Below are 25,398 nucleotides of genomic sequence, written 5' to 3'. Positions count from 1 at the left end.
CCCGATGGCTAGTAGTGTATGCAAGAGACGGCTGAGACGGGGGGTGTGACCCCCGGGCAGGAAGACCCCCTGGAGGAGGGCGTGGCAGCCACTCCAGGGTTCTTGTCTGGAGAGTCCCATGGACAGAGGAGCCTGGCGGGCTCCAGCCCACGTGGTCGCAGAATCGGACACGACTGAGCACGCACGGTGCAACAGCAGGGCAGCGTGGAAGTGAACCTGTTCGTAGTGATGCCCTGCGTGGCTGGGGACTAGGAGGGTTTTTGCTTTTACAGAAAAGCTGAAAGAGAAACGTGGTCACGGAAACTTGGAAACGTACTTGCAGATTGTGTCATATTACAGCTCTGCACACCTGGAGAAGAACGCACACCGTGAATGGGTATTCATAGACGGTTGGGTTGGCGGGTTTTACGTTAATATATTGTGATGTTATATAAAATCAGTTACTGAAAGAAATGTGAGCTTTGAATTTAATGAAATGGAGGCCCTGCACAGTTTGCTGGAGCTCCTGAGTTATGGGTAATGAAGAGCCGAGTGGTGACATCACTGTTTGAGGCGAGCTGACCACAAATGGGCCGGGGGCGGGGGGCTCTGTTTCCTGGCATCGGGGGAGGGGGCATTCCTGACGTTCCCTGGCCACAGAGCTGCTGAATTCTCGTTTCTGAGGCTGTGGCCATGATAAGGATGAGGAAACTTCTGCTTCCATTTCCTGAGAACAGTTTGTTAATTTCAGAACAACAGAGTAGCTCAGAGTTCCCAAAGGTTGAAGCAGTTTCATGAGCCGGAGAAGGAACATTCAGGTTGAACACGGAAGGTGTCTGCTGACCCCGTTTCATGCTGTTTTGGTGGAAATGTTGTCGTCTGGAATGTCCTTCATTCGGCGTCTGCTTGTTTTAGATGAGGGGTCTGGGCCAGGCCTCGTGACCACAGTTCTCCCACGGTGGCCCTCGGACCAGCAGCATCACCTGGGAAATCGTTAGAAATTCAGATGCTTAGGCCCCAGCCTAGACGCTTGTGGGGCCGGCAGCAACCTGAGTGTTTTCACGTGTGAAATACACATAACAGCAACTTTAGCCGTTTCTAGGTGTGCCTTCCGTGGCGTGAAGCACGTTTGCTCTGCTGTGTCAATGTGGACACCGGCCGAGTCTAGAGGTCCGTCCCTTGCCGCACAGCTGACACCGTGCCCGCCGAGCACTCACTGCCCGTCCTCTTCTCCCCCGGCCCCGATTACACGCCCCCTACGCCTACGTTCTGGGACCCTCAGGAGGGCGGAGTCACATATCACTGGTCTTTGTGTCTGGCTTACCTCGCTGAGTGGACATCCTCAAGGTGCCTCCGTGGCATCGCAGGTTCAGTAGTTGGTTTCTTTTTTTTTTTTTAATTTTAAAAAATACTAGAAACAAGCACAACACTGTAAATGAAATATAGTACAATATAAAATAAAAATAAGTAACATATCTTTGGGGCTTTACACCGAGTTAGAGTTCCTATCAGAGGGATAACAGCATGACAGCCGCACTGGATCCTCATGAAGGAGGCACACGAATGACTGGATTACAAGAGTTACAGGAATGAGAGCTGCTCACTTCCCAGAAACCACAGCTCACAGAAAACCAACGAAGGCACGAGATACAGACCATTCACTTATGAATGTGTAAAACTCAGAAAGTCCACATCACTCCTACAACATGTCGAAAGTGCCTCAGAATTCACACAATACCAACTTTCTCATGGTTCTGGTTAAATTACATATACCAGTTTATGACAAATGGCAAAATCTGTAACTGTTCAAAGTTTTAAAAGATTACGCAAGAATAGTTTCTTGCCTTTCCATGCCACCTTTATAGTTCTGGTTTCTCATCTCTCAAGTTGGTTCCTTTTTAAGGCTGTTCCATCGTGTGGGCGGACCGCACTTGGCTGATCCATCATCTGTCAGTGGACACTGGGGTGCTCGGTCACTTCTGTCACGTCTGACTCTTTGCCACTCTGTGGGCTGTAGCCCACCAGGCTCCTTGTCCGTGGGATTCTCCAGGCAAGAATACTGGAGTGGGCTAGCCATTGCCTCCTCCAGGGGATCTTCCTGACCCAGGGGTCGAACCCGAGGCTCCTGTGGCTCCTGCACTGCAGGCAGGTTCTCTACCGCTGGGCCACCGGGGACGCCCGGGCGCTTGGCAGTGCCACCTTTTGGCCGCCGTGGTCCTGGCTGTGCAACCACGGCTTCCGGTTCCTGCTTTCAGTTCTTGTGGGTGTAGACCCAGACGAGGCATTGCTGGATTCTCTGGTGACTCTGTGATTGATTTGTGAGGAACTGCTGTCCTGCTCTCTGCTGCCGCTGCGCCACGTTTGCAGCCGCACCGGCCAGCGCCTCCACGTCCTCGCCTGCGTTTTGTCTTTGTTTCTTGCGACAGCCGCTGTCGTAGCCATTCGTTTGGCACCTGAGCGCGGCCGAGCCCGAGGGTGACCCTGACACACGGCACTCACTCTGGAGGCTCCTGCTGTCACTGAGCCGTGTCCCGCTGGACCGCGGCCGAGGCAGGCAGAGGTGGAACCCCGAACCCAGAGTCCATCAGAAGACACGTCCCCCTGCCGCCCAGCAGAGACGGTGGGGACCTCCCGCCACTGGCTGCCTCTGGGGGCTCTGTGGCCCCCGCAGTGGCTTGAAAGCCACAATACGCTGAGGGCTCTTTGCCCGTGGGGGGATCCCCGGGGGCAGGGCTGAGCGGGCTTAGGTGGTTCTCCGGGCGCCCAGAGCCGACCCCCGGAGCCAGCGGGAAGGGTGCGGGGCGGCAGGCTGGCTGCCCCCTGTGAGAGGCCCTCCTGCTGGTGGCCCTGCGTCCTCAGCGTTTGCTGAGGCCTGCCAGGCAGAGCAGAGGTGCGTGTGGGACAGACCTCGCTGGTCTCCCAGAGCTTTGTGTGGGAGTCAGGGCTCCCGGCTCTTCGCTGCTCACAGACCCTCGGGGCTGGCCTCTTGGGGTGCCTCCCAGCGGCAGGGTTACTGCCTGAAGGTTCCGGCAGAAGTGTGTTGGAAGGATCATTGGTCCGGGCGTGTGTCTGGAGTTTCATTGCTCTGATTTGTGGTTAAACGACCTGGAGCTTGCTGGGCTCCCAGGTGGCTCAGTGGTGAAGGATCCGCCTACAGTGCAGGAGATGTGGGCTCGACCCCTGGGTCGGGAAGAACCTCTAGAGGAGGCTGGCGGCCCTCTCCAGTGTTCCTCTCTGGAGAGTCCCGTGGACCGAGGAGGCTGGCGGCCCTCTCCAGTGTTCCTGTCTGGAGAGTCCCGTGGACCGAAGAGGCTGGCGACCCTCTCCAGTGTTCCTGTCTGGAGAGTCCCGTGGACCGAGGAGGCTGGCGACCCTCTCCAGTGTTCCTGTCTGGAGAGTCCCGTGGGCCGAGGAGGCTGGCGGCCCTCTCCAGTGTTCCTGTCTGGAGAGTCCCGTGGGCCGAGGAGGCTGGCGGCCCTCTCCAGTGTTCCTGTCTGGAGAGTCCCGTGGGCCGAGGAGGCTGGCGGCCCTCTCCAGTGTTCCTGTCTGGAGAGTCCCGTGGGCCGAGGAGGCTGGCGACCCTCTCCAGTGTTCCTGTCTGGAGAGTCCCATGGACAGAGGAGGCTGGCGGGCTGCTGGCGGGCTGCAGTCTGTAGGGTCGCAAAGAGTCAGGCATGACTGAGCAGGAGCTTCGTCGACCTGGAGTGTCCCAGGGGTGCAGGTCTGGATGGAGTTACGTCCTCCCCAGTGCTGGTCCCTGGCGTGCTGCAGGAGGGCACGCGGTGTAGGTGGCTGGCCTGGGTGGCTGACCCAGCTCCCGTCAGTGTCACCCCGGGGCCAGCAGAGCAAGATGTCCAGTGCGGAGACGGAAGCCGCCCACTGTCCTGACGCAGGGCCGGGGAGCGGCTCTCAGACCCGCAGGCCAAGCGCCTTGGGCTGACACCTGCCCGCTCGGTTGGCCCTTATGAGAACGGAACGAGACGGCACGGCTCAGACAAGGCTCCCAGAGGCATTCTGGACCCCCCTGCCCCCGCCCAGAGCGCAGGGGCTCCACTCCCAGGAGTTCCTGGTCTGCTGAGTGCAGCATAGCGCATGCTCCTGCACAGCCAGCATCAGGCCCGGGCTCCAGGCTGGTGGCTTTTCAAGGTCAGGGCTTCCGCCGCCAGGGGACCCCACGTGGAGCAGTTCCGTGTGGAAGGGTTGGAGTGGGGAGGGTGGGGAATGCTCTTGAAAGGGCCTGTCAGGCGATGCTGCGGTCCCCAGGGCTCCGACTGTGATGCGGGGCGTGGTGTGGGCATCTTTGCCACCTTTTACTGACTGTAAACAGAAAGCTCAGAGGCGCTCACTTGCCAGCCGCGCACTGGGGACTGGAGGCTGGCATCCAGCCGCTGTCCGTCTGTGGTCACAGCCAGGCTTTGTCCACTGCCGTGCGGCATGGGCCTGGCTGGGCCCTCTCGTCTGAGCTGTTTCGTCCGTGTGGGGGCCAGGTTGGTGGACGGTGCCTCTCCCAGACATTGGTCTCGTTGTTCAGTCGCTAAGTCACGTCTGACTCTTTGTGGCCCCCATGGACTGCAGCTCACCAGACTTCTCTGTTCTTCACTGTCTTGGGGAGTTTGCTCAAACTCGTCCTTCCAGCCATCTCAGCTGGTCTTACGGGGCTGCTTAGACTGGCTTTGGAGGCTCTGTTTGAGGAGAGTCCTGCTGGTGAACTTGGCGCTGGCGCCTGGGGGAGATCTGGGCCTCCCCACTGCGCTCTGCCATGCCTTCAGCGTGTGGTCCAGCAGGCAGCGGTGCACCCTGTTGGAAGTGATACCTCTCTCTTCTTTTTTGTCCTAGTTCAGTGCATTGATGTTTGGAATCGTGGCTTTCTTACGATTCAAACGTAAGGAAGGGGTTGTTCTCAGGGTGGTTGAGGGTAATGTCTTTGATTTAAAATGTGTCTTTTGAGTTGTGTTTTAAATCCTGCAGGGATCAAAGTTCGGGTTCTTCAGCAGCATGTCATCGTTTGGTAATCATTACCGAGCTTACCTTCTGTCTTGGGACGTTGTCTTATTTCAATCATCAGGAAAATCATGAAGTTTTCTCTGTTCAGCATGTGTTATCATCACAGAAAATTTTGAACAGAGACCTCCTGGTGCTCTTTCAGTGGTCTTTCCCCCCACTGATTTAATTTTCTCCTGTTCTTTTGCTACAGCTTTCTTTTACGTTAAATAGGTTTTGTTTCGGGTATTATACTTTTGGGGGTTATTTTCTTGGTGACTGCCACGGGAGTTACAGCTTCTGTGCTTTTAACAGGCTGCCTTGGATTAACACTGTTTGATTTCAGTAACATACAAACCCTTCGCTTCTGTCCTCCTCCCCGTTCGGTGCTGTCGTCGTCATACGAATTGTTGCTTTTGTTTAGTTGCTGAGTCCTGCCTGACTCTGCAGCCCCATGGACTGCAGCACGCCAGGCCCTTCTGTCCTCCGCTGATCCCAGAGTGTGCTCAGACGCGTGTCTGCTGAGTTGGTGATGCCGTCTGACCGTCTCATCCTCTGCCGCCGCGTCTCCTTCAGTTTTTCCCGCATCAGGGCCTTTTCTGTCTTACAGATTACAGCTGTGTGAGTCGTCCCCCATCAAAACAGACTTACGGCCGTGTTTTTTATGCGGTTGTCTTTGAAATCATCCAGGAAAAAGAATCGCAAATAAAGACATATGAGTGCTGTCTTTCATACTTACTGATATGTCTACTGGTACGCCTTGTTAGTTCCTGGGGGTTCGTTTCTTGTAGGGAAGAGTTGCTGGTGAGGAATCTTACCAGTTTCAGGCACCGGGAATGTCTCACTGTGTCCTTTGTTTTTTTGTGGGATACTTGTGCCTGGTGTGGAATTCTTGGCACTCTGCTCTCTCAGCTCCTTTTGTCCTGCATGGTTTCTGGTGAGGAGCCAACTGTTAAAAAGAATCCTTCGTATGTGGCAAGTCATTTCCCTCCTGGTGTTTTCGAGATTTTCTCTTTGTACACTGTGAACAGTTTATGATGCGTCTAAGTGTGAATCCCTTTGAATTTATCCAAGTTGGCATTTTTTGAGTTCTTGGATATTTAAATCAAATCAAGCCATTAGTTATTCAAGCATCTTTTCTAAACCTTCCTCCTTTTGAGATTCTCGTGACGATTATGTTGGCATGCTTGGTGTTATCCCTTGGGTCTCTGAGGAGCTATTAATTTTTCTACATCCTTTTCTCTTTGTCCTTCAGACTGGAGAAGATTTCAGTTGACATGTCTTTCCAGTTGCTGATTCTTCCTTCTTTCTACTCACGTCTGCTGTTGAGCTTCTAGTGAATTTTTTATTTCAGTTATTGAACTTTCAGTTCCAGAATTTTTATGTTTCTCTTGTATAATTTCTCATTTTTTAATATTCCCTGTTAGTGAGCTATTGTTCTCGTGCTTTTCTTTAGTTCTTTGGAGGTGGTTCCCTTCGTCCTTTGCGCATACTTAGGCTAGCTGGTGTCAGGTCTTTACTGGTTCCCGTGTCTGGGCGTTTTTCGAGAGTAGCTTCTGCGCCGTGTGTCCTGTCACCTCCCTCGCGCTTGGCCCCACCGTGTCTCTTTGCGTGTCTTAGCCGCTCTTGTTGGACGCTGGACGCTGATGAACGGCGCGTCTCTGGGAATCTGTTCCCCTCCTGTGGCACTGTCGCTCTGCGACTTTTCTGAGCTCATCCTGTAGCGTTGGCTGGTGTGAGCTTCCTGGGGTTGCTGTAAGAAAGGGCCACTAACCGGGTGGCCTGAGACAGCGGGACTGTGCTGTCTCCCAGCTCTGGAGGCCGGAAGTTGGAGGTCAGGGTGTTGGCGGGGTCTTCTCTTCCGAACCCTGTCGGGGAGGACCCTCCCCTGCCCGTCTGGCCCCCGGGGGTGGCCTGCCAGCCGGGTGTCCCTGGGTCTGCAGCTGCCCTGCCTCTGTTGCCACGTCTTCCTGGACGTGTGTCCGTGCCTTCGTGTAGCCTCTCCCTCTTGCAGGAACTCCGGTCATACTGGGTGAAGGCCCAGCCTGCTCCACTGTGACCTCATTGTGACTTAACTCATTATTGCGTCAATAGACGTACTCTGGGTTGTCACAGGCCTTTAGTCACTTTCCAGTGTTCTGAGAAAGCAGATTCTGACGATTTTTGCCTTCGTCCTCATTGCTTTTGTGGAGGAGAGGGTTTTTGGAGATTCTGACTCTGCCTTTGTTGCCGATGTCACCTACATTTTATGGGCTTCCCTGGTGGCTCAGATGGTAAAGAATCTGCCTGCAGTGCAGGAGACCTGGGTGCTATTCCTGGGTTGGGAAGCTCCCCTGGAGGAGGGAAGGGCTTCCCACTCCAGTATTCTTGCCTGGAGAATCCCACGGACAGAGGAGCCTGGTGGGCCACAGTCCATGGGGTCACAGAGGGGTCAGGCACGACGGAGAGACCCACGCACACACTCTGCCTTTCTTGCTAATGTCACCTTCCTCTTACACACACAGAGTTTGTCGAGCTGCTGTTTGCACCCCAGCAGTTTGCTCATTTCAAGTGTGTGACACAGTGGTCCTTACATGTATCCCGCCGCGCAGCCATCACCACCGTCGGTTTCAGAGCATCTCGTCAGCCCCGGGAGACACCCTTCTTCCTCAGCAGCCATCCCGCCGCACCCCCCACCGCCACCCCCCTGTGCGTGGGATTCTCCAGGCGGGAGCCTGCTATTTATCCGTTCAGTCGATGGGCACTGGGACCCTTCCTCTGTGGCTCTTAGGAACGGTGCCGCCGTGGACATCTGTCTGAAGGCCCCGTGTGCACACATTTCCGTTTGCCCTGAGTGTGTGCCTCGGAGCGGAGCTGCAGGGTCAGATAGTAACTGTTTCTAACGTCCTTGGGAACTGCCAGGCCGCTTTGGAAGGCAGCTGCACCGTTTACACACCTATAGCCTGTGCGGGGGGTTTCCACATCCTCACCAATAGTGTAATCTTTTTCTTTTTAAATTAGAGGTGACATAAGGCATCATCTTACTGTAATGGTTCGTGATGCTGAGCCTCTTTTCATGCACTTCCTGGCCATTTGTACATCTTTGGAGAAATGTCTATGCAGACCCTTTGCCGGTTTTTAAATTGGGTTATTTGTGCTTTAACTAAGTTGTAAGAATTCCTTCCCAGAAATACAGTAAATATCAGTAAAGAGTCACTCAGCTAACGTCCCTTGAGCCCCTGTTGTGTGGCAGATCCCCTGACCCCCTTATGCCCAGACGTACCTGAGAAAACAGTGAGGGAATCCCCGCTCTCGTGGTTTGCGTCCCGGCTGTGTCTTGATTCCTGGGGCACTTTTAGGGTAGTCCTGGCCTGGTTTCCATTCTCCCTGGAGTTTGGATATTTACAGGTTGTGCCTGGCAGTGGTGGACCTTACAGCGGTTTGCTCTGTGGACGCGTTAATGAGCTCAGGGACCCTGTCTTACTCAATCACTTGTGTTCCCTCGAGCTGGTGCTGGCTCCCTGAGGATTCCTGCAGTCCCCAAGGAGAATGTGCAAACACAGTTTTAAGGCCATGAAAGTGCTTTTCCTCGAAAAGGGGCTGGGCTCCTGAGATGACGGGAGAACAGGTGCCTGCTGCAGCTGTGGTCTGCACATGATTTTAACCGTTAAGGCGCTGGGGATTCATTGTTGGAGACAGCCCCCCCCCACTTCATGTACACGCACTCAGGCACACAGTCATACATGCTTGCACACACACTTGCACACACACACACACACTCCTGTATCCACGTGTGCGTGTACACACACTCAGGCACACAGTCGTGCGTGCATGCACACACGTGTACGCATGTACTTATAGACACACCCCCTCATATTCACACTCACACACACGTACGCTTGCACACAGCCGTACACGTGTGTTCATGTATGTTCAAGCACACTTATACACGCACACACACATGCATTTGCACACACTCCTCTGATCGCATGCGCTCAGGCACACACGCTCACGCACATCCACACACCCGGACCCCCACATGCATGGTGTGTGTGTGTGCACACTCATACACACATCTCACACTCACACATCTGTGCACATGAATGTTTTAATGAGTCTTGTGTGTGTGCTGTTCTGTTATATGCATCATGCTGCTGCTGTTGTTGAGTCTCTCAGTCATGTCTGACTCTGCAGCCCCATGGACCCGTAGCCCACCAGGCTCCTCTGTCCATGGGATTCTCCAGGCAAGCATACTGGGGTGGGTATTCCTCCTCTAGGAGATCTTCCTGACCCAGGGATCGAACCTGCGTCCCCTGCATTGCAGGCAGATTCTTTACTACTGAGCCACCAGGGAAGCCCCCTATGTGCATTATAGTGTAATATAAAGAGGAAGAGAGAAAATACAAGTCAGTTGCTAAGCCTGTCTTCCTGCTCCTGGTGGATCATGGCGGCCCTGGAGTCTGTGCCCTCCCTGGAGAGCGCCCTGCTGTGGAGCGCTCGGTGCTGAGCTTTTGCTGGAGTTTTGAGGCCCTTGGGGGTTCCTGCATACGCTTTAAGGCCTTGTTCTCTTTCTCAGTCTTTAAGGTCAATTCAAGGCCGCTATATTTTGAATCCTAAACTGCTGAGTGATTTCACAGGTGGAAATAACCTGTTCATTAATTCTGTTTGAGAATGTAAACCAGAATCTCGCACTGAAAACGCCAGTCCTCTGAAGTGATATGAGGATTGAGAAGATGGAGAAATACAGTGTGTTCTGTTTATTTACAGCAGTGTTTCTTGGAAAAAGACCTTTCCCCCCGAGGGACACCTTAACCTTTATTCTTTTTTCTTAACTGAAAAGAATGTTTTTCTCTAAAGTTCTAAACTCTTTGTACTAAAAACCAAACTGACCTTTTAACAGGGTTTCCTCGTTTGTTTGTTGGCAGCTTGTTGGACATAAAACCTCTGATTTGTCTTTGCCTGTCCTGTGAACGACATGTTGGTGACTCCTGTCTGAGGAAGGTGGAGTGTTAGGGCTCAGTGCTTTGGTTTGTATGAGCAGGAGCCCGACTCAGCAGGCACCTGGCTCACGCAGACACGCCGGTTTTTACACGTTAGGGTGATTGGTTTGTATGAGCAGGAGCCCGACTCAGCAGGCACCTGGCTCACGCAGACACGCCGGTTTTTACACGTTAGGGTGATTGGTTTGTATGAGCAGGAGCCCGACTCAGCAGGCACCTGGCTCACGCAGACACGCCGGTTTTTACACGTTAGGGTGACTGGTTGGCAAGAAGGCAGCGCGCACTGATTGTGGAGGGGCCTGCTCATGGAGAAATAGGACCTGTTTCTTTTCTTTCAGTCCTTCACTTGACCCCGGAGAAAAGGAAAAGTCTTGTTTTTTGCGTGTAACTTGCAAACATGCCACTCCTTTCCCTCTGCCCAGGTGGAAAACTAGACCTGCCTGGTCCTGGCTGTGGGGGTGTATGTGCTGATTCACAGCCTGCTGGTTTATGAGGGGAGGACGTGGCCCTGAGTGGACGCCCGGCCCGAATGAATGGGACTGACCTGGGCCAGGACCGGGCTTGGCCGGGTGACGTGGCTGGAGTCCACGTGCTGAGCCAGCAGGTGGGGGCGGCAGGCGGCCTCCGAGCTGAGCCGCGGTGCTCACCTTCTCTTTGCAGACTCGCCAGTGCCCCCGGTCAGTGAGCCCAGGGCCCCAGACGCCGCTCGGATGCAGGTGCCGCCGGGGAATCCGCTGCTGCTGTCACTGACGCTGCAGGAGCTGCTGGCCAGGGACGCCGTGCAGGTGGAGCTCGTCCCTGAGAAGAAGGGCCTGTTCCTGAAGCACGTGGAGTATGAGGTGTCCAGCCAGGTACCTGGGGGGAGGCAGGGGCGGGGGAGGTGCAGTGAAGACCCCCAGTGCATGCCCCTGCTTCCTGCTCTGGTTCGCCGCTCCCACCCCCCACTCCAGACGCCCACCTGTCCTCACCATCCCCGGGCCCTGGGATCCTGCCTCTTGGGACACTTGGTTGTCTCTGGAGCCCAGACAGGTTGGCTCTGGGCAGTCCTGCAGTGCTGGGCAGTCCCTGGGGAGTAGAGTGTGGCCCCCGCACCGCAGATCAAGTGCGTGGGCAGGACTGGTGGGGGGGCTCATCCCCAGAGGGTGCTGTGTCCCTGTCAGGGGCCCCCCTAGGTCCGAGCGAGTCAGGTGCCAGACACCTGGCCCCGGTGGCTGTGCGCGGGCTGCGTGGTGGCGAAGGCAATGTTGCTCTTCTGCCCTTTGCTGCCCTCAAGTTCACTCAGGACGCGTTTTGATGGGAGCTTTTATTCTTTATCCTGGGGATTAAGTAATTGGTGAGCCAAGAGCGTGTGTGTGTGTGTGTGTAATTGGTGAGCCAAGAGCGTGTGTGTGTGTGTGTGTGTAATTGGTGAGCCAAGAGCATGTGTGTTTGGGGGGGAGCAGGGGGATCTTGTAGGGTCAGAGTGGCCCCCCCAGCACTGAGAGCCAGCCAAGAGCGTGTGTGTGTGTGTGTGTGTAATTGGTGAGCCAAGAGTGTGTGTGTGTGTGTGTTGGGGGGACCAGGGGGATCTCGTAGGGTCAGAGTGGCCCCCCCAGCACTGAGAGCCAGCCGGGTTACGGACTTGGGTCGCAGCCCAGGAGAGCTCAGGCCGGGGGAGCGTCACAGTCGTCATCCAGGCAGAAAGGCATATGAGCATGTGGGAGCAAGTTCCCCATGGCGGACAGCTGTTCCGTGAAAGTTAAGGATCGCAGCATTTTTGCCTCACTGTGTTTTGAAGCCACGATGAGGGGAGCCTGGAACTAAATTTTGCTCTGCCACTGGTCAGCGCTGCTGCCGAGGGAGACGCCTGAGGTCAGTGAGGGAAGGAGGCCCTCCCTTGTTTTGAGGGCAGCGTTGCTGGTGGGCACCACTGCCGCCTGGCATCTGCAGCTGCAGTGGGGTGGAGGCCTCAGTGCCTTCCCTGGGGCCGTGTCACCCATGGGCTGGGCTCCCGCGTGTGTGACACGCCGCCCGAGTAGGACAGCAGCCTTGTCTTCAGTCTTGTTAAACGGCCCGTTCCTCAAGTCAGTCGATGACCTCATAGTGAGCATTTTTAGCAGGAGGCCGATCTGCCCAGGTTACCTCCTGAAATGTGGGCGAAGGGGTGAGCCTGCTAAGGTTGAGACCTCGGGGCAGGAGGTGGGGGGACTCACCAGGCTGTGCCCGCTGCTTGCACGCTTGCTGGAGTCTGCGCCAGTGCAGATGTGGCTCGAGGCCCAGCAGAGATGGGTGCACAGCCGCGTGGTCTGCGCTGTGTCACTCACAGCCCAAGGCTTGTTGTTGTTTGGTCAGTAAGTCGTGGCCAGCTCTTTGCGACCCCATGGACTGCAGCACGCCAGGCTTCCTTGCCCTTCACTGTCTCCTGGAGCTTGCTCAAACTCATGTCCATGGAGTCGGTGATGCCATCCCACCATCTCATCCTCTGTCGCCCCCTTCTCCTCCTGCCTTCAGTCTTTCCCAGCATCAGGGTCTTTTCCAATCAGTCGCCTCTTCTCATCAGGTGACCCAAGTATTGGAGCTTCAGCTTCAGCATCAGTTCTTCCAATGAATATTCAGGGTTGATTTCTTTTAGGATTGATGGATTTGGTCTCCTTGTAGTTCAGGGGGACGTTCAAGAGTTTTCTTCAGCATCACAGTTAAAAAACATCAGTTCTTCTGCGCTCAGCCTTCATTATGGTCCAACTCTCACATCTGTACATGACTACTGGAAAAACCACAGCTTTGACTATACGGGCTTTTGTTGGTAAAGTGATGTCTCTGCTTTTTAATATGCTGTCTAGGTTGGTCATAGTTTTCCTTCCAAGGAGCGAGTGTCTTTTAATTTCATGGCTGCAGTCAGCATCCACAGTGATTTTGGAGCCCGAGAAAATAAAATCCATCACCATTTCACTTTCCCCCTTCTGTTAAGGGTTCCAAAAGTTAAATGTGTTTTTAGGTTCACAGCAGGATTGAGGGGAAGGAACAGATTTCCCGTGTTCCCCGCCCCCAGTGAGCACCCCCACCAGCTGGAGCGTGTGTGACGGCTGGTGAGCCTGCCCGGACGCGGCCTTGTCACCCAGGGTCCCCGTCCCCCGGGGGACACTCCCGCTGTTGTGCGTCCTCAGGGTGTGGTCGCTGTTGCCACTTCTCTGCCCTGAAAGCCCCCTGTGTTCCGCCCCTTGGTGCTCCACCCCGGCCCCGGGCACCACTGGTCTCTCCCTGGCGCCACAGCTCTGTCTCCTCCCGAGCGTCCGCCTGTTGGCCGCACACGGCGTGTCACCGGCTCAGACTTCCTGCAGTCCCGGCGACGGTAACCAGTACTTACAGTAGCGTGTTTAGTGGCTGGTTCTCGTGCGAGCGCGCTCAGTCGGCCCCCGCGCAGTCTCTCTGGCCGGGGCGCTCATCCTGTGGGGCCTGTGGCTTCTCACGGGCGGGCTCCTGGCGGCGTCTGTTGGCGCTTTCGTCTGAGTTACGAGTCTGCCGTGTCTCAGTCTTGGTACTCAGCATTTGAGCTGCTTTCAGGCAGTCGGGTCTCTTTCAGGAGGCTGCTTGTGTTGGCACTGTTTGAGAGTGCGTGCGTGTTGGAGACAGACCTTAAAAGCGATCCTCACGTGACGCCCACGGATGGGAGATGCTGCCATGTGGTTGAAAACTGCAAAGAGGCTTGCATCTCACAGCAGATCCAGAGCAATAGGTGGTTAATTAAGTGCGCAGTTAGAGCTGTGCAGTGTTTAAAGGTTGTAGCTCCATCCATTGAGGACGTGTGGGCCCCCCCCCTTAGGAGAAGGCCTGGCGAAAGAATATAGGGAAACATCATGCTGTTTCCCTGGGTCCTGTTCAGTGGTGGGAAGAGCAGGTCGGGGAAGTGGTGAGGGTGCGGCTGTGTGACGAGGGCTCTGCGCTCTGCACCCTCTTCCCGCAGCGCTTCAAGTCCTGCGTGTACCGCCGCTACAATGACTTCGTGGTCTTCCACGAGGCGCTGCTGCACAGGTTCCCGTACCGCATGGTGCCGGCCCTGCCGCCCAAGAGGATGCTGGGAGGTAACGCCTGGGGGTCGCGGGTCCTGTGCTCAGCCTTTGTGAACCTGTGGCCTTGGTGGGGCTATCCTAATCCAAGTTTCTTCCAGTGATTTAGAATTTTAATACTTCATTTGGCCATGCTGTGTGGCATGTGGAATCTTAGCTCTCCGACCAGGGATTGAACCCATGCCTCTGAAGTGGAAACTAGGGGTCTTAACCACTGGATCTCCACTGAGTTCCCCTTAGTAATACTTTAAATACCGTTTTCATGGAGGAGGAAATGGCAACCCACTCCAGTATTCTTGCCTGGAAAATTGCATGGACAGAAGAGCCTGGCTGGCTACACGTGGGGTCACAGAGTCAGATGTGACTGAGCATGCGTGCACACAATATGTAATATATAATTTATACTGCTGTGAAAGCAAAGATCTTTCTCAAAATATTATAACTTAAAAACAGTGTTTTCATCTGTGGTCAGATTGAAATAGCCTCAGTGCGCCATTGTGCGCCTTTACTTTTTTCCTCCCTCAAAGTGAAAATGCTTAACCCACATGAGGGCGTTTGTGCTTGGATCCGTGAGACAGTAGGAAGTGACGTGGACAGGGAAACCAGGTCGAGTGAGCGTGAGTTTAGCAGAACCCGCTCGTTCATAGAAACAGCAGGAAGGGGTCGCAGCGGCGTCTGTGGGCCCTGTGGTGAGGGGTCAGACGCTGCTGGCTAAAACCAGCGGGCTCTGGTTTTCCTCGCAGATAACCTGGACCAGGTGTGTCCCTGGGGGCAGGGCGTGCGGTCGGGGGCACTGCGCCTTCTCCCGCAGCCCGTGGTCTGTGTCCGGTGCCCCCCGGCTGGCAGTGAGGCTGGGGGCCCTCTGTGTGGGAGGCGCTGGGCCCCGAGGGCCAGCCTAGGGGGCCGTGCTCCGGGCCCACGGTCACCCGCGCCCTGCCCCCAGCCGACAGGGAGTTCATCGAGGCCCGGAGACGGGCGCTGAAGCGCTTCATCAACCTGGTGGCCCGGCACCCGCCCTTCTCCGAGGACGTGACCCTCAAGCTGTTCCTGTCCTTCAGCGGCCCTGTGAGTACCCTGGGGGACCTGGGGCGCCCCGGCTCTCCTTGTCGTGTGGCTTCGCTTCCTTCTCTCCGCTTACTCCCCTGGTTCGCCCCGAGGCGTTCTGTGTCCGGGGGCAGCCAGGAGCAGGGCTGTCTCCCGGGTAGCTGGGAGGGGCGGGCCGGGGGCGGAGCCGTGGCTTCTCGGCACGCCCCGAGGTTTGCGCTGCTCCGCGGGAGGGGGCTCCGCGGCCGGCGGGGGTTGACCAGCGAGCCCTTGGCCCCTGACCTGGATGTTTGTGTGCACTTGGGAAAGGCTGGGGTGGACTCCGTGCCGTCCGCAGAGCTGCGGCTGGACGTGTGTCCCGGGCGGCGTGGGCTCTGCATGACCGAGACTCTGGGGAGGCGTTGGGGCGGCCGCATCCCTCCTCCAGCTGCCGGATGCGGTCCAGCAGGAAACCGGGCCACAGCCCTGCTCCCAGTGAAGGAGGCGCTGCTGTGGCAGCCCTGTGTGCCAGGCCCCAGTCCTTCTCTGGCGCCGGGGGTTCCCCATGGACCCTCTCCTCGTGGGCATGGGCGGAGGGGGCCCCGTGGAGGACTCCCCATGCTGGAGTGGACGGAACGGCCGTGGGCCCAGAGCCGCGGAGGCAGATTACCCATGCTCCTGACCTCTCGTGTTAGTGCACACTCCCCAGAGGCCAGAGGGACCTCTGACCCTAGAGATCCCGCGGCCTCCCCTCTGGGGTGCCTGACTGTCGGCCCCTTTTATGGGCCCCATTCCAGACGTTCAGGACGTGCTTGCTGTGACCTCCTGCCCCTGAGCCGGAAGGGTGGGTCTTTTGAACCCTGGGGCTGGACCAGCTTCTGTGGAACAGGGAATCTTGAGTGCTGGGAGGTGGGAGCCACAGGGCTCAGGGGAGAGGGAGGGAGCCAGGGAGGTCAGGTGGCCTGTCACGCCTCCACAGCTGCGGTGTCACCGGAGCCCCCTGGCTCTGTGTGCTGCCTCAGTGAAGGAGAGCACTGGGGCAGGCGCTCTGCTCTGAGATGCTGCACCCCCCCACCCACGCACTGCCATTGTCGCAGCCTCTGCCTGTCTCTGTTCCGTGGCTCTTCGTGGGGGCTCATCTGAAGGCTCGGCTTTACCAGGGAGTCCCCTTCCGCGGGCAGAGCTCGGAGCCAGGGCGCGGGACGCCGGTGCCGTCCTTCCTCTGCCCGTCAGCTCTGCTTGGGCTCTGGGCCTGGTCCCTCGGGTCTGCTCAGAGGAGGAAGAGGCTTCAGTGTCTGAGCCCCACGCAGGACCTTCCCGGGCCTGGTGGTTCCGCGTCTGTCTCTGCACTCCTGCCCCTGGTCCGCGGGTACACGTTCTGTTTTTCCGGAGAGAGGGCTCCTCTTCAAGAGCCGCTGTTTGCAGTGCTGTCGTGAAGTTGGGCTTCTCTGCCTCTGGAAGACCAACCACCCCAAAAGTCAAGGCCAGTTGGGGAAAACATGGAGCAGGAGACAGGAAGAGGCCACGGGAGTCTGTGCGAGACACACGGGGACACTGCTGTCTCGGAGGGGCTGGGTCCTGCCTTCCAGTGACTTGGAGGGTCTCCTGCCCACCTCTCTGCGGCCGGCTGGGGGTCAAGGGCTTCTCTCCCCCCTTGCAGGACGTGCAGAACAAGCTGAAGGAATCTGCTCAGTGCGTGGGAGACGAGTTCATGAACTGCAAGCTGGCAGCTCGGGCCAAGGTACTCACCCGATTCTGATGCTCACTCTTCCCCCCAGGGCAGCAACAGGGTTCACAGTTAGTTTGTTCTCTGAGAGCCAGACTCATTCTGAGATGTGCCGTGTATTTTCCTTAGTTAACGCTTATTCCAGTTGATCTGAAGCACAGCGGGTGCCAGGTCTGTTTTACAGATGGGGAAATGGAGGCTGCCGTTGGCCGTGGTCCCAGATGTCTCGGCAGCTGAGCCCGCGTGTGACTCGGCCCCCTCTGATCACAGCGCCCGGCCTCAGGCCCGCGCCGCGTGTCCCCAGGCATTCCGCGACTCAGATGGATGTGCACTTGGTCATCTGCTCTTTGGAAATAAGGGAATTGATGGTTGCATTGGTTTATTTTAAGTTTAGTTCATCTGATCCTTTTCTCAAAAGGATGAACGTAGCTATTGGGTGACTTTTTTGGTGATGCCTTCTTAAGCCACTTCTCCAGACATTACCTTCATTTTATTCCCTAAACTTTCTGTTTTCCAAGTGCTGTGTAGTTGATGTTGGTTAGTGTTAATGGGTAGTTAACATTAAAGTGGGTGAGAAATTAGTCTTAGGGAGTAAGTGAGGAAGCCCAGAGGCCTGCCTGGTGCGTAGTCGGGAAGTTCATCCGTCGTGTTGGGCTTGAGGACTGTTTTTTGTGGTGCGTGGGCGGTGCTGGTTTTTGCTGGGCAGGAGGGGAGGTCTGGGGTGGGTTCCGGGGCTGGCTGCTGGGTCACCTGGGTCTGGGGTCTGGGCTTGGTCACCTGCTCGGCAGACAGAGCTGCTTCCTCTCCTGTCGGTCATCTCCTGGACGGCTGTCCCGTCTGGTGACAACCGTCCCCACCTCCCGCCCCGTCAGGACTTCCTCCCAGCCGACATCCAGACCCAGTTCGCTATGAGCCGCGAGCTGATTCGAAACATCTACAACAGCTTTCACAAGCTCCGCGATCGGGCCGAGCGGATGGTGTCACGGGCCATCGACAACGCTGCCGACCTTCTCATATTCGGGAAGGAGCTGAGGCAGGTGACCCTGGTGGGCTCCGCGGGGTTGCTTTTGTGGGGAGGGGCCTTAGACTTGGGTGGCAGGCTTGGAGGAGCAAGCACGTTTACTGTGATGACCCTCATTCCGACCCATTCACCCCAAAGAGGGAAGGAAAGGGCTGTGGAGATGGGACATCATACTCAGAAGAAAGAAAAATGGTGGAGAGTGTGGGCAGAACGCCGGGCCCTAAACGTAGGCTCCCTTTCCCCTCTGCCCCCTCCGTTGTCCGGGTCAGACCTGAGAAGAGGTCCGTCTGATCTGGGAGAGGCCGTCTGGTGCTGGTCACGCTCCCTCTCCCTTGAAGGAGGGGCCCGGCCTCCAGCCGGCGCTGCTTCCCACGCCTCTCCCCGGAACCCGCACACCTCCAGCCTGGGTCTCACCGACGTTCAGATCTCGCTGGGCAGAGGTCCCACCTTTCTCAGAGATGCCCCGGGCTCCTGCTCTTTGAGCAGTGGGGGTCTCGGTTAGCAGATGCGCAGGGCGCCCTGGGCGGGGCGTGGTGTCGGGAAGTGGGGTGTCGGGTTGGCTGCCCGCCCGGCTTCCGGGCCTGCGTGTCTCTTCCCCTGAGTGTCCCCTCTTCCCTCAGTGCTCTGGGGTCTGACACGACCCCGCTCCCCTCCTGGGCCTCGCTGAACAGCAGCACGTGGGGGTCCCTCAAACAGGCTCTGAAAGGCCTGTCCGTGGAGTTCGCGCTGCTGGCAGACAAGGCCGCACAACAGGTGAGTGGCCATGCCCCCGAGGCGCCTGTCCCCAAGGGCTCCTGTGCCGCGGCGCCCGGGGTGTTTCCTCCTGCGGGGCGCCAGTGCTCCGAGTCCTGCGTGAGGGCACCGCGGCTGTCTGGTCGGCTCTGCACGTCCCCGTCTGTTCTGGGTGGCTCGTGGGAGAGGTTCACGCCCTTGAGGGTTGCTGATGCTGGGGACACGCTGGGTCCTGGCCCCAGAGAGTGGACTTTGCTGAGACTGTGAGGTCTGCCCTGACCTTGAAGCTGTAACCTTGTACTTGGCAGAGCACCCAGAGTGCACAGGTAGCTCCTGTTTTGCTGTCCTGGCAGGTAGCATTTGGCCACTTGATAACTCATCAGAGCAACCGGGCTCCCAGCACCCCAGAGGCCCCACCCAGGTCTCACCCTGGACGCCCAGTTAATCTCAGGAAACGCTTCTGTTCTGCGGGCAGGTGTTACTTGCATAATAGTACTCTGCAGAGAATCGTGTAGCCGGGGATTAATTTGCAGTCAGAGGGAAAAGAGTCCGTCTGGGTGCTCTTAGGCTATAAACCTGTTGCATGAGGTTTGGGGTGAGAGCGTGCTTCCTGGCTCTTGGGGAAATGGGCTTTAGGCTGCCAGCGGGTGGTTTTAAATGCACTGAAACGCTGTCCCCATGGAGGCCTTGCTGCCCGGCAGAGGCCCAAAGCTCCTTAGTAGTGAGTCAGTGATGGGCAGATCTGGGGGTTTTCAGGCTCCAGGTGTGCGCTCAGCGGCCCGCACAGCTCTGAGTGTTGGATGGGAATCTAATTGAGTTCCTGGTGTGGAAAGTCCTGGGTTTTCTTCCTCCGCGGTCGCCCTGCCCGTGGGTTCCCTCTAGAAACTGAGTGACGGGCGAGGTCCGCGTCTCCTGGAGTTGGCGCTGGGCTGGCCCATCTCTGGTGTGAGAGGGAACCGAGAACGTGGTGTCAGAGCGCCGCCGGGTATAGACGGGGTGTGCTCCGGCAGCCTGCTCTGCGCTGGCCCGAGTCTCATGCAGGGACCTCACCCAGCCCTGGCCCCAGGTCTTTCCTCCGTGATTAGAAACGAGAGGACTGGACCATGTTGTGCACAACTTTTCATTTAAGCCTCGACCCTCTACTGAAAGCTCAGTCTGTAAAACCTGTGAACGAAGCTGGGACCCAGCTCTGGCCCACAGCCGCTCTCGGACAGGTTCCCTGGGTGGGGGGTACACAGAGCAGGTGGGGCCCTGACTCCGATGTTTCCAGCGATGCCTCTGATCCCGAAGTGGATGCAGTTTCTGCCCCGAGAAGGGGGCGTGTGGCCTCTGATGGGGTGCAGTCTGTAGCTCGCCTCTGAGGCTCTCGGACTGCTCACGCAAGCCGTCGCATCTGCACAGGCGCAGCGTCCGAGCGTTCCTCTGTGTCTCTGGTGGCTTCTGTGTTGGCGTAAAATTAATATGGTTTTAAGTAAGTTGGAGAAGTGGCCTGTCAGGACTGTCACCCGTCTGGGCCAGGGTTCCATTTCACGCTTGCTGTGCAAGTGAAGACCTTGGAGGGCTCGTTCTCAATTCTGTTTTTATGTGTCCTGGTTTTATTCTCCCCAGACCAGCTGGGAGACCTGATAACTGTGTCCCAGCCAAACGGGTGAGACTCAAGGTGGGATTTCTTCCGCAGTGACCGCTTTTTTTAAAGGCACACATGCAGGTGGTCTAGGGTCTTGCAAAGCATCGGGACTAGAACCAGGACTTGGTGGTGAATGTCGCGTGTAGGAGCCACCCCCACCACACCCTGGGGAGGAGCCTCCCTTCTCCCGTGTCCCCTGCCAGTCAGGAGGGTGGGGTGCCCGTGTGGCCGAGCCGTGTGCTTGGGCAGTGTTGGCCCACCTGCCCCGTGTTTTCCAGGGCAAACAGGAGGAGAATGACGTGGTGGAGAAGCTGAACCTCTTCCTGGACTTGCTACAGTCCTACAAAGTGAGTCTCGGGGCTGCTTGCTAGGGCACAGACCCTTGAAAAGATGCTGTGACCTTTCAGGGGCGTGGCTCTACAGGGATGGGACAAGAGCCTGAGGCCAGGGCTGCGGAGGGTGGACAGCAGCCTGCAGGCTCCCTGGGGGGTGTGGCAGGTGTGCTGATGGCCCTCCAGCGATGTGTGAGTGCCTGCCATCCTCTCCGTAAGCACTGAGGGTCTGCCACGGCGCAGAGGGACGCCGCCTCTGTTAGCAGGTGGAAGTCACAGGAAGTCAGACCTCAGCTTGGGGCCGGGGCAGCTTGCTGACCATTGGTGGCGGGGTGACTCCCTGTGAGGCCTTGGTGCTGAGCTCAGGGAGCTGCCCCGGCCCTGGTGGGGAAGGTTCTAGAAGGGAATCCTGGGGTGGCTGCCGGGTGGCCTCTGCAGCTGCAGCCTGTGATTCTGCGGCTCCTGTTCCCACAAGGCCTCTGACCAGGTTATCCTGGGGCCCAGGGAGATTCTGGGGCGTCTGCCTTCGGGAGCCTGTCCGGTCTTGCTGCTGGAGGCACGCTGGCTTTCTGGGGATGGTCAGTTCATGGTGTGTGGTCCGGAGCTGGCCCGGCGCTCACCGTCCCCACAGGGCCCTGATGGTGCTAATTTGCACCTGAGCCCCTCGCAGCTCGGCCCTGGGCGGCTCACCTGGGCCATCCTTCCTGTGACCACTGAGCGTGCAGAGCCGGGTGTGGATGTGCTGTCTGAGAGGGGAGGGCCCAGCTGGAGGCTGGAGCCCTGACTGCCCCCCGCCCCCAGGACCTGTGTGAGCGGCACGAGAAGGGCGTGCTGCACAAGCATCAGCGGGCCTTGCACAAGTACAGCCTCCTGAAGAGGCAGGTGATGAGCGCCGCCGTGCAGAGCCGCGAGCCCGAGTCCGTGGAGCAGCTGGAGTCCCGCATCGTGGAGGTGCGTCTCCGCCGGCGCGGGGGCGGGCTGGCGCGGGCCTCTCCACCCTGCGGGCTGGGCCCGCCACCCTCCCCGCCGTCCTGTGGGGGCTTCATGAGCTGCCGGGACCCTGACGCCTCTGCACCAGTGACCCAGAGGCAGGGCTCAGGCCGGCCTGGGAGGAGGCCCGCTCCCAGGTGTGCTGGGCCAGGCACCAGGGGGCTCTTTGCTCTGCAGCAGGAGAATGTGATCCAGACCATGGAGCTCCGCAACTACTTCTCCCTGTACTGCCTGCACCAGGAGACGCAGCTGGTCCACGTCTACCTGCCACTCACCTCCCACATCCTTGGGGCCTTTGTCAACTCCCAGATCCAAGGGCACAAGGAGGTGGGTCCCCACAGCCACCCAGCCGGGCCGGCGGGTGCCCTCCGTCCTGAAGTGGCAGCCCAGCTGACATTGACGAGAGTGACCTGGGTGGGCACCGGGGCGCCGGGACTTGACACGGCTCTTGCCGTCCTCGTGGTTGCAGGGACAGGGTGTGGGGTGGGGCACGCAGGGTGCAGAGGAAGGGGTCCCCCAGCCTCGGGGGGACTCCAGGGAAGGTCAGAGGCGGAGCGCGCAGAGCCTGGAAGGAGAGCCGAGAGGTGGGTGTCAGTGTGAGGGGCGGGAGGGGCCCTGCCAGCTTCCTGCCGAGGGCCTGCGGGGCTGGGGGGCTGTGCCGTGAGGGGACCCCACAGCCTGAGGCAGCCTGGCCTGCGCCGTCTGGAGCAGGTTCTTGGCTTTCTCAGCACCTCAGTGCTCACGGCGGCCGGAGGCCAAAGTCCCTTCCCATCCGTCAGTTGTCAGCTCTTGGCTGCAGACAGGCTCACGGCAGTGACCCGCGTGCCCTGTGACCAGCACGGAGCTTCCTTTGCCGTTCCCCATAGTTCTCGCTGCCCCTGGAGTCTGCTGGGGTGCCCGGGGCAGCCTCGGGCACAGTTTGGGGACTGCACGTGCAGCTGAGGCAGCAGGGCTGCACGGCGGTCAGACCTCTCAGGCGGGTCTGGGTGGCTGGGGCCGCAGGGAGACAGGCAGGAGGCAGGCATGTCGCCTGATGCAGCCCTGCATTTCTCCTCTGGGGGTGACTCGGTCCCCCGTCTCCAAACTCGGGGATTGGACCCATCGCACGTGCCCGGGCTGCCCTGCTCTCAGCAGCCCCTGAGCTGCTCTGCCCAGTGCCCGTCTCAGAGCCCCCTCGCCACACGGCTCCCCTCCTGCCCACGCCCACCGCCCTGCCCCTGGGCTGCCGCAGCGCAGCCCCTGGCTCTTGCTTTGTTTCTCCTTCTTTTGGTGGACGTTGTTTCGGTTTCGCTGCAGAGCTGTTAGAGGAGTGACCCAGCGCTAAAGTTTCTTAAAGTCCCTTACGGGGTGTCCTGTCCGTGCGCAGGGGCAAAGGGAGCAGCCCTCGTGGCCCTTGTGTGGGGGACTGCAGGGCAGGGGTGGGAAGCCCACCTGCCTGCCCTCCAGCTGCTCTGGGGCCGGGGACACGGGTGTGTCTGTGCTGCCTGTCTCCCCCAGCTGCCCCCACCAGCTTGCCTGCCCCTCTCCTCCTGCAGATGAGCAAGGTGTGGAACGACCTGCAGCCCAAACTCCGCTGCCTCTTCGTGGGACCACATGGCGCCCCGGCCCCCCCAAGGCCCCCCCAGGACGGCCTATCTGCTCACTAGTGCCCGGAGGGCTCAGGGACAGCTCGGCGCCCTCACTAAAACCTCTTTCCAAACGGTGTGTCCCTGTTTGATTCCCTCAGTTGGTGCCCGCCCCCCGAGGGCCCATGTGTTGGGCTGAAGCCCCCTGTGGAGGGGCTGACAGATCCAGGTAGCCGTGGCGCCCCTCCCTCTTGGGGAGCAAGGCCGGGCCGTGCGGGGTGTGCGCTGTGGCCATCAGCCTGGTGGTGGGAGTGTGTCGGTCCCTGGAGCGGTTTCCCCCACATACCCTGAGGAGCAGCCTGGTGGCCCTGGCGTGCATGTGTCTGCCTCCACGCTCGCATGTGTGTGCCCGCAGGGCTGGGGTGGGGGGAGACAGAGGGACCACGGCGTCTGGAGGCTCGGGAGCCGGTGCCTCCGCCATGGGTCTGTCTGGGTTCAGATGGCCGCCATCCCTTCTCGGGCGGGCCGAGGCTGGCCGCACAGTGGGGTGCAGGTGTGTGCTGGTGATCTCTCCTCGTCAGAGCAGCAGTCACCCCTTCCAGCCTCCCTCCTGTGCTCTCTGGCGGGCGTCTGAGCCCAGTGGGTATGTGTTTGCCTGTGGCCGGGTGTTTTTGCTCTGGAACCCGCCTGTCCCCCACTCCTCATGACTCTCTTCTCGGAGGGGGCTCGGAGTAGGGTGACTGCAGGGGAGGGCTCCTGAGGGTCTCCCGGGAACACGGGCCTGGTTCGGGGGCTGCCCTCCGTCTGAGGTCCGCACACAGGGCCCAGAGGCTCTGGGGGACAGGCAGGCGTCCCTGACGAGCTGATGCACATCTGGTCCAGGACGCAGCATGTCCCGCCCCGGCCTGGGCCCGCCACACATGGGTCCTGCCGGTGCCCCTAGAGCAGCCTCAGGTCCTGAGCACCCCACAGTGGACGCGTGTGCCTTCTCAGGCTGGACTGGCCAGTCCCCAGTGGACAAGGAGGGGCCGTCCGTGCCATTTGTCCCTCCATGGGCTCTTTTCTGTGTTTTGATCTCTCTGGAAACGAGTGCCCACCACCCTGAGAGGCTCTGTGCTGCCCCACAGGCCGGCCCCCGGGCACTGTGTCCACTGGAGCCGTGGAGCGTGACCACAGGCCTCTGCTGTCCCCACCCCGCGGTGGAGACCTCGCCCCAGGGCCCACGTTGGGAGCTGAGGGCCCTGAGGCCCTGGGCCAGCGGCACAGGTCAGGGGGGTGTCTCCCCACACGGGGCACCAGAGTGAGTTCTGGCAGCAAAGACTCAAGATGCTGTTCCTGGGTGACCGCTCCTGGAGGACTGGCTCCCACATGGACACCGGGAGCACGCACTTCTTTCGGGGCCACGGGGGTGGGGGTCGGGGTACTTTCTAATCTGTGTCCTCCTCACCCCAGGAGAGGTGGCGATGGGAGGCTGGGGGGTGAGGGGGGCAGGATGTGTGTCCCTGCCGGCAGCTGGGGACGGAGGCGCCTTTTCCCCGGAGCCCCTGCCCCCCGCACTGCTGGATGCCGGCTTTCTGGTCAGTGTTTGCTGGGGGGGGGGAGAGGCTGCTCCCAGGTGGGGGTCCCCACACCCTCTGAGTCCTTCCTGCTGCCGAGGCTTTCCTCGCCCCGGGGAGAGCCTGGCCACAACCCATGAAAGGACACCGGTTCTGTGACCCCCGCGGCCCTCCCCGGCCGCCGCGGGGTGTGCCTTCAGACCATGTCCCTGCAGCCTGTGTCCGGCAGACTCAGTGTGACTCAGTCACGGCCTAGTCGCTGGGCGAAGCTGCGGAGAGGGCACGGAGCTGTGGGGACGCGGCCGGAGCTCAGGGCGGCCCTGCATCTGAGGCGTTTTCTCTTGCTTTGTGCTAATCGGTTTATGTATGAAGCACTTTATGAGGCTGCAGGGATCAATGACCACCACATCCAATTACTGGAATTGTTTACAAATGAGCTACATTCTGAGATTTTTTTCAGTGAACTTACATGAACAACTATCATTAAACGTATTTATAAAAAGCTGTGTCAGGCTGTGAGTCTCTGGTGACAGATTGATGACCCTCCCGCCCCCTGCCCCAGGGGTCTGAAGTCAGGCCGGGAACAGCCTGTCTTGGGGGCGGGAGGGCGGCCAGCTGATGGCAGATGAGACCAGGGTGTGAGCCCTGGGTGCTGACCGCTGCTCAGTTTCCCCTTACCTGGGGGGTGGGGCGGGAGGAGACAGCCCCTGGTGCACCCCGGGACCCCGCACACATCCATGTGGGCCTCCCACGCCGGCCGGCCCCTTACCCTCCGGCCCGTGTCTCTGCCCATCCCTGTCTGGCGATGCCGGTCATACCCCGGCACGTCTGGCAGCTTCCCAAGG

The 25,398-nt window shown here is 58.7% G+C and overlaps 1 protein-coding gene across 4 annotated transcripts in view; it reads left to right on the top strand.

The window, feature by feature from the left end:
- The window catches only part of SNX8 (sorting nexin 8), a 38,590-nt gene extending 15,459 nt beyond the window's left edge, over positions 1-23,131 (top strand). For 3 of the 4 annotated variants that reach the window (XM_055410432.2, XM_055410431.2, XM_055410433.2), the window contains exons 2-11: positions 10,599-10,789; positions 13,879-13,996; positions 14,925-15,046; positions 16,665-16,745; positions 17,603-17,763; positions 18,372-18,504; positions 20,389-20,457; positions 21,244-21,393; positions 21,610-21,759; positions 22,968-23,131. In XM_055410432.2, the coding sequence (XP_055266407.1) occupies positions 10,599-10,789; positions 13,879-13,996; positions 14,925-15,046; positions 16,665-16,745; positions 17,603-17,763; positions 18,372-18,504; positions 20,389-20,457; positions 21,244-21,393; positions 21,610-21,759; positions 22,968-23,078 (1,286 nt within the window). In that variant the 3' untranslated portion in view covers positions 23,079-23,131. The remainder of the gene's footprint in view (positions 1-10,598; positions 10,790-13,878; positions 13,997-14,924; positions 15,047-16,664; positions 16,746-17,602; positions 17,764-18,371; positions 18,505-20,388; positions 20,458-21,243; positions 21,394-21,609; positions 21,760-22,967) is intronic. The other variant, XM_088833248.1, reaches the window with a different exon arrangement.
- The last annotated feature ends 2,267 nt before the right edge of the window (positions 23,132-25,398 follow it).

Source organism: Moschus berezovskii, chromosome 27 (assembly GCF_049115385.1).
Source record: "Moschus berezovskii isolate FMDL1 chromosome 27, NW_MosBer_1.0, whole genome shotgun sequence".
In the NCBI taxonomy this organism is placed as follows: domain Eukaryota; kingdom Metazoa; phylum Chordata; class Mammalia; order Artiodactyla; family Moschidae; genus Moschus; species Moschus berezovskii.
Note: the sequence above shows the minus strand (reverse complement) of the source record. Positions and strands in the feature narration are given on the sequence as shown.